The sequence below is a fragment of the Myxocyprinus asiaticus genome, chromosome 3, assembly GCF_019703515.2.
Source record: "Myxocyprinus asiaticus isolate MX2 ecotype Aquarium Trade chromosome 3, UBuf_Myxa_2, whole genome shotgun sequence".
Taxonomy (NCBI): Eukaryota; Metazoa; Chordata; class Actinopteri; order Cypriniformes; family Catostomidae; genus Myxocyprinus; species Myxocyprinus asiaticus.
The window spans coordinates 21,107,730-21,120,124 of NC_059346.1; the positions used below are offsets into that span (position 1 = coordinate 21,107,730).

At 39.9% G+C, this 12,395-nt stretch overlaps 1 protein-coding gene across 1 annotated transcript; it reads left to right on the forward strand.

The window, feature by feature from the left end:
• The first annotated feature begins 1,160 nt into the window (after nt 1-1,160).
• On the forward strand, nt 1,161-12,364 carry tm2d2 (TM2 domain containing 2). The gene is made up of 4 exons (XM_051676080.1): nt 1,161-1,707; nt 9,053-9,140; nt 9,300-9,415; nt 11,858-12,364. The coding sequence occupies exons 1-4, from the start codon at nt 1,442-1,444 to the stop codon at nt 12,069-12,071; spliced, it is 684 nt and encodes a 227-aa protein (XP_051532040.1). The 5' UTR covers nt 1,161-1,441; the 3' UTR covers nt 12,072-12,364.
• The last annotated feature ends 31 nt before the right edge of the window (nt 12,365-12,395 follow it).

Here is a 12,395-nt window from a genome sequence, read left to right on the forward strand (position 1 = left end):
CATAGTGCATTAACTATTGTTAACTAATACAACTTTTGATTTAAAAAATGTATTAGTATATGTTGTAACTCACACTGAAAAAGATTAGTAAATGCTTTAAAATTATTGTTCATTCTTAGTTTATGTTAACTAATTTTGTTAACTAATCAATCAAACTGACCAGCCTTTTTAAGATGTATCAGTTAATAACTATTATAAACTTACTTTAAGTGTAAAGTTAGCTGTTTTTTTACTGGTATATCTGACATAAATTCTTGTTTAATAAGAAACTTTCGTTCATTTTCAATCTGCTCGATGCAACACAATTACACAGCTTAATTTCACCACAAGAGGTAGCCCTTAAATAAGTAACTCATGATGAAGCAATAAGATTGGCGTTTGGTGGGGAGGGGGGTTTTATAATAACATAACGTAATACACAAGTTTCTTATCATTATAGTTATTGAGATGAATGATTACACAGGATTCAGAAAACAATATATTTCTGTAAAGCTGCTTTGAATGAGGCTTAAAAATGAATATTATAGCTGTGTCTTGTTTCGAAGGCTGCGTGCTTGGTAGGATGCGTCCTTTGAAGGCTGCAGTATACCGAGTGTCCTCCTTTAAACAAGTCTCGTTCAAACGAGACGGCCTTTGTAGGACAAACGGAGGAACGTAACATGGTTGCTATGACAGCACGCCACACTTTAACATGCGCCAGCACTTTGAGTGAGAGGGTAACAAATTCCCTTTGGAAGGGAATGTATGAGGTACATTTTAGGAGCGTTATAATGATGTAAAGAGAAAAGAAAATAGATTTTACAGGCGTAATTTTAGCCTAATACTTTATTTTAATTATATATTAATATAATTATACATATTATATACCCTGCACCCATCTACTGAGGTACTTCAACTTGAGAATTAACATTCCTTGCGTTTGAACATCATATTTACGGGCAAATTGGCATTATTGTTTTTAGACATTTCCGTTGAAGCAAAGAATTGTGGGTTGTGAGTTCCCACGAAGGATACACCTCATGCATCCTCCGAATTCACGTGAAAGAAGGTCGCATTCGAAGTGTCCTACTCACTTTTCTGAAACGAGACAGCCTCGATGACGAATACGGCCGACAAACGCGACCACCGGAGGACTCTGCCTTCCAAACAAGACACAGCCCAAGTGACGTACGCTCTGGTGAAAATGACGTCATTGCAATGCGCCACCTAAATGGTTTTCTGAAAAGCTCCGCTTTTCGTTTGTGTAATATGGTATTTTTTCGGTCTCAATGCGTAACGTAGAATGCACTTCATCGAGCAAAAACACCAGTAATATGTCGACTTGCATTTACATATTTAACTCTAAAACCAGCGCTCGGTAGCAGCTATCTCCTGCATTAGCTGGAAGTTCATTTAGCCGTTCTGCCTCACTGCTGTGCAGAAATATCAAAAGATTATTGCTATGCCGCAGATTTCGGTCAGTTATATTTTACTATGCGGGCAGTTCTTGTTGCTCCTCACAGTGCTGCTTTTACAGTGTCTGGATGGGATTCATTCTCAAAACTCAACCGAGCCACCCGGAAACAGAGTGACGACCAGCAAATCAATCCTGTTTAGCGAACAACCCGAAGAAAATGTGACGGAGAGTGTTATACCGACCGAAACATCAAATCATACGGAGCAATATGAATACAGCCCTCCATCACCAGTCGTCCTTTGTCGGTACCTGTAAGTAAACGTCCCCATTTGCTGAAGCATGTAACCTGTTTTATGTAAACAGCGCCGAGTGTAACCCTAAAACAGGCAAGAGTGGAAAATTATCAGCAAAAAATAATTTCATGTCAATTTTTATATCATTTGGACAAACATATCCAAAGGAATTTTTGATATATTTGATATATTCTGGATTTTATGAGTTGTATCTCCCAGGATACGTTTCCCTAGTAAGGTAAATCTAATCTGAATACTTTTGGATTACTTCCAACCTAATTCTATTTTATTTGATGTCACATGCATTTGAGTAGGACAACCATGTATCATTTTAACAATAAAGTACAATTAGAAAATGTATTCCATTCTTTATTACAAAAAAAGAGCCTCACAAAAAGAGCTCCTTATGACATTTTTAAAAAGTGAAATTAAACATTACATGAATTAACATACAGTAACCATTATATCTAACAGCAATGACAGTGCATGGCCAAAGTTTATTATTCATAACACTTGAGACATCAAGTTAATTTTAAGTGCATAAAACAATAGAAACATTGCAAACATTAATTTGTCATTAATCAACATAAAGTGATTATAAAACTAATTAAAATTAATGACCATAAAATCAACAGCAATGATGTTGCTAGGTATATCAGCAGTATGCTGATTTAGAATGAAAAATGAAAAGATTTAAAAAAGACGACCAAAGACTTTGCCTGACCTGGAGGAATTTTGCCAAGATGAATGGGCAGCTATACCACCTGCAAGGATTTGGGGCCTCATAGACAACTATTACAAAAGACTGCACGCTATCATTGATGCTAAAGGGGGCAATACACAGTATTAAGAACTAAGGGTGTGCAGACTTTTGAACAGGGGTCATTTCATTTTTTTCTTTGTTACCATGTTTTGTTTTATGATTGTGCCATTCTTTTATAACTTACAGTTGAATATGAATCCCATAAGAAATAAAAGAAATGTGTTTTCCCCGCTCACTCATGTTTTCTTTAAAAATGGTACATATATTTCCAATTCTCCAAGGGTATGCAAACTTTTGAGCATAACTGTATACCTGCGGCCAGAAGGAAGGAGGATGAAATACTGATAAAGTGGATGGTCTGGATCATTTAAAATTTTATGTGCCTTCCGGAGCGTATATGAAATGACACAGTCCGATAAATTAGGGGTAGGAATACCAATAATTTTTCTCGCTAAATTAGTTATCTTTAAGAGTTTGTTCTTATTTGTAAGTGTTAGCATATGAAAGAAACAAATGGCACCATACATAAGAACTGGCTCATTAATACTTAGATACAGAAGAAGACGACGACTAGGCTGAACAGACAGATGTTTAAGTTTACGAATAACTGTAAGTCTCTGTTGACAGCACTTGTAAATACCTAGAGTGTGCTGATTGAAGTTGAGATGTTTATCCAATGTAATGCCAAGATATCTTAAATGCTCCACCCTTTCAACCATCTCTCCGTTAATGATAATACTGGAATGATGGATCAGTGTTTTGGTAGAGCTAAAAACAAGTTCCTTAGTCTTTGAGATATTAAGGTGGAGAAAGTAATCATCACACCATGTACTAAAATATGCTATAGTGAGTTGATAGTCCAAAAAAGAATCATTGTCCTTATTAAACAGTGCAAGAATGGCAGTATCATCTGCATATTTAAAGTAATGAGTGGTGGCAACTGGACTCTGACAGTCATTTGTATAGAGAATATAAAGAAATGGGCGAAGTACACACCCCTGAGGGGCACCAGTGTTGAGAACAATAATGAGCGATAATGCATTGTCCACCTTTACCACTTGTGGTCTATTAGAAAGGAAATTATAAATCCAATATACTAGTGGTGATGGAACTTGCAGACACTGTAATTGCTTTATGACCTGATGACGCTGAATTGAATTCAAGGTGGAGCTAAAGTCAATAAAAAGAAGTCTGGCATAATTTCCAGGGATATCCAGGTGTTGAAGTAGACAGTGCAAGAGACAAGCCACTGCATCCTCTGTACCTCTCTTCTGCTTATATGCAAATTGGAGACAGTCCAAAATGGTAAAACATATGGAAGCATAATGTTTTGAACCATTTTCTCAAAGTATTTAATTATGATAGAGGTTAACAATACCGGCCTGTAGTGATTTAACTCTGTTGAGTTTTTTTGGGAACAAGAATAACAACTGATGTTTTCCATATGACCGGTATTGTTGAAGTACGAAGTGATCGAAGGAAAAGAGAATGAAGAATGGGGGTTAATTTCAGGGCGCAGTTTTTCAAGACCCGACCTGGAATTCCATCTGGCCCGGGAGCCTTATTCGGTTTACACCTAATAAGCTGGAAATAGACATCCTGCTAAGTTAGAAGGGACTCATAATCCAACTCTTGAGAAGGAAAAGAATGCAAACTATCACACTCTGCTGAAAAATCAGAGGTATCAAAACGGGCATAAAAATTATTAAGATTAACAGCAAAGGTGGTGGGATCTAATACAGAAATAGTCTGTTTAACGGCTTGTCCAGTAAGAGACCTGACTCGCTGAAAAGCCTGTTTGGTGTTCATATTCGCAAAGTCCTGCTCCAATTTGTCTTTATACTTCTATTATTGAAAAAGTAAGAATTAATTATATATTAATATCACAAAGTCAGCATGTCCTGCACCATGGGTGGCCATGTTGGTTTTAGGTCAGTTTAACTTAACAATCACAGAAAACGTCTCGGTTACGTGAAGCATAAACCTGGTTCCCTGAGAGGGACAAGACGCTGCGTAATCGCTATGGGGACACGCCCTGAGTGTCACGTGGTTTGAAGCCCTTATACAATCACGCCAATTTATTGGCTGATGGCGCCTGGTGACGCCACCAGGGAGCTAAGTCACGAGCTCCATAAAGGCGCTTGCTTTGCGCCATCATGTCAGATTTACTGCAGGAAAGCACGAGCCTATTCAGCTACTAGAGAGTATGGCAAGATTACCACTAACTGGGCAAAGCATATGTAACCTTTCATGCTCCAACTCAAATGGGGGAGGACAGAAAGCCTGAAAATTAATAGTCTGCGTGTGAAAGGATGTAGACATGACATTGGGCAAATAGCCCAAGCAAGGTCTTAACACCACCCTTGAATACCCAGGCGCAAAATCCATAAATAAGGGATTGACCGACAGAGCATGTAAATCACCAACCCTCTTAAACGATGCCAATGCCACCAGCAGGGCCGTTCTTAAGGTCAGAAACTTATCAGCAACTGTTGCCAGGGGCTCAATCGGGGCTCCTGAGATCGCCTCAAAAGCAACAGATAAATCCCTTAAGGGAATGCAGACAGGACGAAAAGGTCTAAGACTTCGTACGCCACGCATAAAACAAGAGACAAGAGAATGTCCACAGACAGAGACTCCATTAATAAGCGCTTGCCCAGCCACTATAGTCACTCGCAGGGAGAACATGTCCCACTTTGAACATCGCTAGACACCAGCGAAATGACAGAATGCGAGCTGGAGACAGCTGCGCCTGCATCGTCTGCGAATCCAGCTCCACCCCTAGTCTGTCTCCTGGCAACAAGAGACTCTTGTCTAGGTGTACACACAGCCCTAGATTGCTCAGATGGCTGAGAATGACCTCTTGACATTGGGCAGCCAGAGTCTCTGAGTGGGCTAGCACCAACCAATCATCGAGATAATTCAAAACACGGATGCCCTAAAGTCTCAAGGGTGTCAAAACTGCATCCATGCATTTTGTGAAAGTGCATGGTGATAGTGCAATTCCAAACGGAAGGACGCAAAATTTATACGCTTTGCCCCCGAAAGCAGCTGTGTTTTGGCGCAATCTGAATATGGATAGAAGCATCCTTCAAATCTTTTGTCACAAACCAGTCCCTCGGCTGCACTTGACATTATTTGCTTTTGTGTTTTCATTCTGAATTGATATTTCATTAGCTTGGAATTCAAGCATCTCAAACCCAGAATGGGATGCAAGCCACTGTGCTTTATCGTTTGAAGTACCCAGTTCTAAATGCCCTTCAGCTGCTGCCAAGCTGACAGACGGGCAGACAGAGGGATTAATCCATGGCCTTTGTCTGCAGCATGACTTGTAACCACTAGATGGCACGCTTGACTTTTTGGCAGCTGCCCCTGAACCAGTGGCACAAAGGAGGGGATCTTTGCTCCTTAATACCGAGGCTGGTTGAGGAGGATTTGATAATGTTTTGCCTTTATTGTATTCAGGCATGAAAAATGGGATGCTGATAGAATAAACCTTTCCCTGGTATTCTGAACAGGGAAAATGTATGCACATTGGGGAAATGATTGTTTTGTGCACGTCAAATTATTTTATGCATGTCTCAAAATCCTTGGTTATGGAGACAGAGGCCGAATTAGATCAGGCAATTATAAAGGCCGGCCACTCTGAATGTATTTACAGCAGAGGACACCAAATAAATAATCTTCCCTAGCATAGAAACGGGGAAGAATGCAATCATGAGGGGGATTGAGAAAACAAGCAGGCTCACCCAACGGCCCCAGCATTCAGTATGGGGGGGACAACGTGTGGTGCTTATGCTCACTGTGTATTTTGTGTACATCAAATTCTGTTATGCATGTCTCATAACCTTTGGCCATGGACACAGAGGCCAAATTAAATCAAGCAATTATAAGGGCCGGCCACTCTGAATGTATTTACAGCAGAGGACGCCAGATAAACCATCTTCCCTAGCATAGAAATGGGGAGGAATGCAAACGTGAGGAGAATTGAGAATCAAGCAGGCTTGCACAACGGCCCCTGCATTCTTATGGGGGTACAACGTGTGGTGCTTATGTTCACTGTGTGCCTTTGCGTACACTTGTGCCTTGATGAACATCGAATTCTGTTACGCATATTTCGAGACCCTTGGTCATGGAGACAGAGGCTGAATTTGGGAAGCAGTTTTTTTTTTTCACTCCCCGGCAAGCTACGGGGGAAAACTGAACCAGATTCTGGTTGTCGGATGTACGAAGCGTGTACAGCAGCAAACTCATTTCGATATTGACCGAAGGGCAGATAGGAGAGAAACGGATACATTTATACAGTCCAATGTCACTCACTGAAAGGAGGCTCATACTTCGTGACACAGCAAGCCCATAGGCTCGTGTATAGATCTATTTTTATCGTACATTGAGTTATAATACGTGTGCCCCGAGACTCTTAGTCATGGACGCATAGGCAAAACTCAAGCTGAAAATATTCAATGCTTGTTCACCAGTGTAATTTTCGGGGGGAAACTGAGCTAAATTAATTGACTGAAAAAAAAAAAATGGGTAAGACACTAAACCGGTCCCAGCATATAATGGGGGAACAACGTGTAGTACCCGGATAGTGTGAAACATCCTTGCAGAACAAAAGCATCACCTTGACCAACTCGTTCCCCAGCGCGAGCCGCGGGGGGATAAACAAGGGAAATTCCAAACGGCGCCGATATTAGCTCGGAGTATTTCTTTAAGCGATGCGCTTAGTTGGACTGCAAAACCATCATGTGTAGATCCAACAGCTGACTGAAAAGGGCGACATCCGTGCTGCTACCGAAAAATCGAGTAGAGATAGCAGTGCTTTTGTCTTGCCAAAATGCCCGCGTGGTCCATGAGCAGGCGAAAGATAAAGAAAGCGAGTTAAAATACCTTGCATCTCCTGATAGAATCCCGAAAGAATAGTGGCACAGACGAAACACTCCGCACGTTGGTTTGCCATCACTCCGCTGGGGAATATTATCTTATTCCAGCCCCCTTGCTCTGTGGCCGGGTTTACTGGTCCCTGCATGATCCCCTACGCCACAAGCAGTGCACTTCGAATGGGGATGGGAGACAGAGAAAGTTATTCCATTGTGTTATTCATGTGCATTCTCCCAGAATGACACAGAAAAAGACAATAAGGACATGGGGCAAATTTATTCCTTACCTTCCGACGACTCATTCTCTATACAGCGTTTTTTAATAGCGACGGCTCAAGGCACGCATGGTAACTCTTTTGCATGCTTTGATCGTCAGAAAATGGCTGCCGAGCCATGGTCCTGCTTTCACTCAGGGGGAGTGCTACAAACACGACGAAGAAACCGCTGTCCTTTTGCACTCCAACTTCTCAGACAAAGAGCCGAAAATCTCCAAACGGCTACCGCACATGGAGCTACAAATTTGGAGGCTGTGGAACTAGAACAGGTGGGGATAATGCCTCGTGGTGAGAAATTGCGAGCCTTGAAAAGCGCAGCTGTCCCCATCGGACCCCTGTAATGTTTAGTAAAAAAGGTTCTACATTAAATTGCTCTAAAATTTATGCTGTATAAACAACATCCTTACCATGATCTCCACTCAAAAGGGAGGACAAAGAACCTCGCTTCAACGGGAGTCGTTGGAACAAACACGGGCTTAGACAGAATCGTGCACTGAATAACAGAAAATATGACATGATGGTGCAAAGTGAGCGCCTTTATGGAGCTTGAGATGTTGCTCCCTGGTGGCGTCGCTAAGTGCCATCAGTCAATAAATTGTATATTGTGATTTGTATAAGGGCTTTAGACCTCAGGACGTGTCCCCATAGCGATTACGCAGCTCGAGTCCCTCGAGAGGGAACCAAGTCATGTGACCCACATACTCGAAACAGACCCAACTATGATAAATGATAACAAGACTGGGTGAGAAACTCTCTAATACCCCCATAAGAAACTAAAGAGTATGTATCTTGTGGTGCACGTTGCCTGTTTTAGGGTTAACTGAGTTTTCGCTTAGTAGGGAGTGACCGGGGCTAGTTGTTACACTTTGCAGTACTGTAACTGCAGTATTTCTCAGAGTATATTTATTTTTTATTGTCAGTTGGCCAGAAAAAAAATATATACTTCAGTTCAATCCACACATGTTGGCCTTTTATGACAACTTGCCCCAAATAGGGCATGTTGTCACACTATAAGTTGTCAAAATGGAACACACCATTAAACATAGGCTTTTCAGCAAAATTGCAAAATTAAAACAGTTATGAGGCATGAAACGATTTATTAAACAACAAATGGAAAATAAAAATATATCTTATCTTAAAAATATAAAAATGTTGTTAATATTAGATTTGATACAATGTATAAATTTAAACCTGATTTTCATGGGAAAAAATTGAAAATATGACAACCTTAGAATTGTTTGAAACCAACACACAGACCCTCTGCTAGAGAAAGCACACATTTGCACAATTAGACTTTTGTCTCCAAATCTTATTGTTACTGAGTTAAAGCCGTTTTGACAACTTCCCTGTGTGACAACTAGCCCCGGTGTCCCCTGTGAAGTATTTGGTACAGACATGGTGTTTTAAGATAATTTGTGAGATTATTATATTTTTTATTTTTTTAGACCAGAGGAATTCATATTCTGTCAAGATCCAGTTGATCACGGGGGAAATGTCTCTGCCTTTCAGGAATTGGGCTATGGATGTGTGAGGGTAAAGAGATTAAACCCTTTTTGTTTTTGGGAAAGCTAAGTTACAGTCCACCGAATAGACATGGTCATAAATGCAGGTTCAGTACCAAATTATGCTTTGAAACACTTTTTCATTCAGTCTATGCTTATCTAGTAACTCACAACTTGCGTTTTGTTGTAGTTTGGAGGTCAAGTATACAAAGATGTGAACCATACCCTGGTGTTGTGCACAGCGCTAGATGGCATTGAGTGTGCTGGACCCAGGGAGTTTCTCAGAGGCAATGAGCCATGTATTAAGTAAGTGAAACAGAACATGATATGTTTTACTGATCATTCACGCACATGCTAATGGTAATTCATTTATAATTATAAAATAATAATCAATTTATAATTATAGTCAGTTACACAGTGTTTGCTGTAGTTTGACCTCTACCTTTTCAGACAAGAGATTAGTTTTTATTTTGTTACCACAAGAGGGCAGTCAAATTCTTGAGTATTTTGGAGCCCTATCACTGAGCCTGAAACATTCTTGAATATTGGACAAATGCACAATGCAAATATTGTATACGTTGGCAAGAAAAAGTATGTGAAGCCTTTGGAAATAGCTGATTTTCTGAAGTAATTATTCATAAAATGTGATCTCATCTTCATCAAAGTCACATGTATAGACAAACACAGTGTGCTGAACCTAGCAACACAAACAATTAAACATTCACAGTGCTTAACTAGTCGATCCTCCAGCAGTAACCTCAACCAAGCATTTCTGCTAGCTGCGGATTAGACACACACAATGTTAAGAAGGGCGCAAAGGTATCGTAAGGGGGGCGCGGAAGACTGACCCGTTCTCAAATCACTTTCACACATTTAGCAAAAATAGTGACAATATACGCAAGAACCAATGTGCGCAATATCTACATCTCTGCTTTTTCTCCTTCTTTGTTTAAACTTTTGGCATGCACCGCAGTGTGAACTGCATAATGCATGTAGCAGTGTCAGGTGCGCTCTTAGCTGCGCTAATGTAAACAAAGATGTCTCGCGCGCCAGATTCAAATGGGGAAACGATGAATTAACACTTGATATTTCGATCGTTCCCTCAAAAAACACTATCGAATGGCTTCAGAAGAATTGATATATATAAGGCACAAGAGTTAAGGATGACTTGTGTGGTGCATTTGGAGCTTGGACAGCCTATCACCATCCCTCAGTCTTGTCGTTGACACGTGGTACCTGTAACTTTTCCCAGCGCTGGCCAGGATGGGCCAATCACAGTCGTTTATTATTACTGGAAGTTGACTGGAGTTTAAAAATGCTTTTATAGATAGTACTGAGGCAGATTAACATTCACAGTTATGAATCCTTGCAATTATCATTATTATCTTTTTAAAACAATCTATGCAGTGTAAATGTCTCCATTGAGAGAAGAACATTCTGCTATTTAAATGCAGATGAATGGAGGATTCGGTTTGCAGTGTGTTCATGCCCAGTGGTTGCTTCTGCAGCAGTATATGGGGGAGGGGGGGTGCAAACTGATAACTCATAGGTGCAATTAAACTTAATTGATTCATTGTTTCATATAATTATTATTCCTCATTATTTTATTTCTTATGTATTTTTGCATTATATTTAATACATTATATTATGGTATCTTAATATTGTGTAAACATTTTTTTATATTTATCAATTCCTTCCCTCCTTTTCATTTAGTTGGATGATTGTATTAATAGTTAATTTTTCACTTGCTGCTGCTTGAACTTTAATGAGGGGAACATGCACTCTCTTATGAAGGCAAGAGATGAAATGAAAGGAAAGCGGATTGTTAATTACATTTAATCGGGAGATAGTTAATAAAGATGTTTGAATTACACCACATTTTGTAACTCGCTTTATCACTGAGATGCCTGTGCCCGGCGGAGATGAGAAGCTGCCGCTATGAATGATAATAAGGACTATTTCATAGCTTGTGCTGTCTTCCCTTTGCCGTGTCACATGTGAAACGCCACATTAACAGTACAGTACACAAACTTTTAATATTCTCCATACCTTTCCCACTGCATCGTTCTTAACTGCCGTGTCAAGTTTTTGTCTTACAACACTATGCCAGTATTCCTCACACTCCGTGATGCTGTGACAGTGCTGCTGATGTCTTAAAGGAGCCATGCGTGTTTTGCGACATGAGCGATCGGTATATGCGATCGGCCAAATTACAGATCGAGTCATAAGATGTGAATATCAGCTGATACGATCAGTGGCCGATCGATCGGAGCATCCCTACTTTTTATAAGTCAAAGTAGCTCAAACCCACACCTCCAATCTCGTTTCATTAATTGGATGCCTAGATTGCCAACTCCTGACTCTAATTAGCTTTTGTTGATGTTATTAGCCCAGGGGTTTGCATACTTTTTCCAACCTACACTGTGAATGTTTGAGTTATGTATTCAATATGTACAAGAACAAAACAATAATTTATGTGTTATTAGTTAAAACAGATTGTGTTTGTTCATTATTGTAACTTAGATGAAGATAAATGAAGGTAATTTTTTCTTGCCACTGTAAGTCCTAAGATAACTGACCATCTGTTAATACAGCTGTATCACTTCATAAGCTTTACATATACTTAAAAAAAACCCTTCCCATAATTTATTCTAATTGTCACCAATTTGTTTAATGCAGCTCTATTGCTTGTTTGCTATATGCTATACAGTTTATTTATGTTAAATGTCCTCCTTTTTTATATTTAAGATACACCGGACACTACTTCATTACCACCCTACTTTACTCATTTTTCCTGGGATGTTTCGGGGTTGATCGGTTCTGTCTTGGACATACTGGGACTGCAGTGGGAAAGCTGCTTACTCTGGGGGGTCTTGGCATCTGGTGGTTTGTGGACCTCATTCTCCTGATCACAGGGGGGCTGACACCCAGTGACAGCAGCAACTGGTGCACTTTCTACTGATATAAAGTGGCTTTATCTGATTCAGCTTTTAGCTGAACACTAAAAGGATATATTAAATGCACTGTCTGTTTATTATTTGTAAAATGTAAAATACTGTTTCTTTATTTGTGACGTGAATAAAATCATTTAAGAGTCAAACTCTTAATCGACCAATTAATGTTAAAGTGTGTAATTTCTCAACCATTACTGTCATCAAAATGGAATTGCAAAAAGGATTAAATGTTTTCACTAACACACACTTCGTCTGCAATCTGTCTGACAAATGTATAGCCCCGGCACAAACTCACGGCATTGGTCAGACCGTAGTCTAAAGAAACCTGATTT

Coding starts and splice junctions, on each gene's coding strand:
- tm2d2 (XM_051676080.1), top strand. CDS start 1,442: ATGCCGCAGATTTCGGTCAGTTATATTTTACTATGCGGGCAGTTCTTG. Junction 1,708..9,052: donor GTCGTCCTTTGTCGGTACCT/GTAAGTAAACGT, acceptor TTATTTTTTTAG/ACCAGAGGAATTCATATTCT. Junction 9,141..9,299: donor TGGGCTATGGATGTGTGAGG/GTAAAGAGATTA, acceptor GTTTTGTTGTAG/TTTGGAGGTCAAGTATACAA.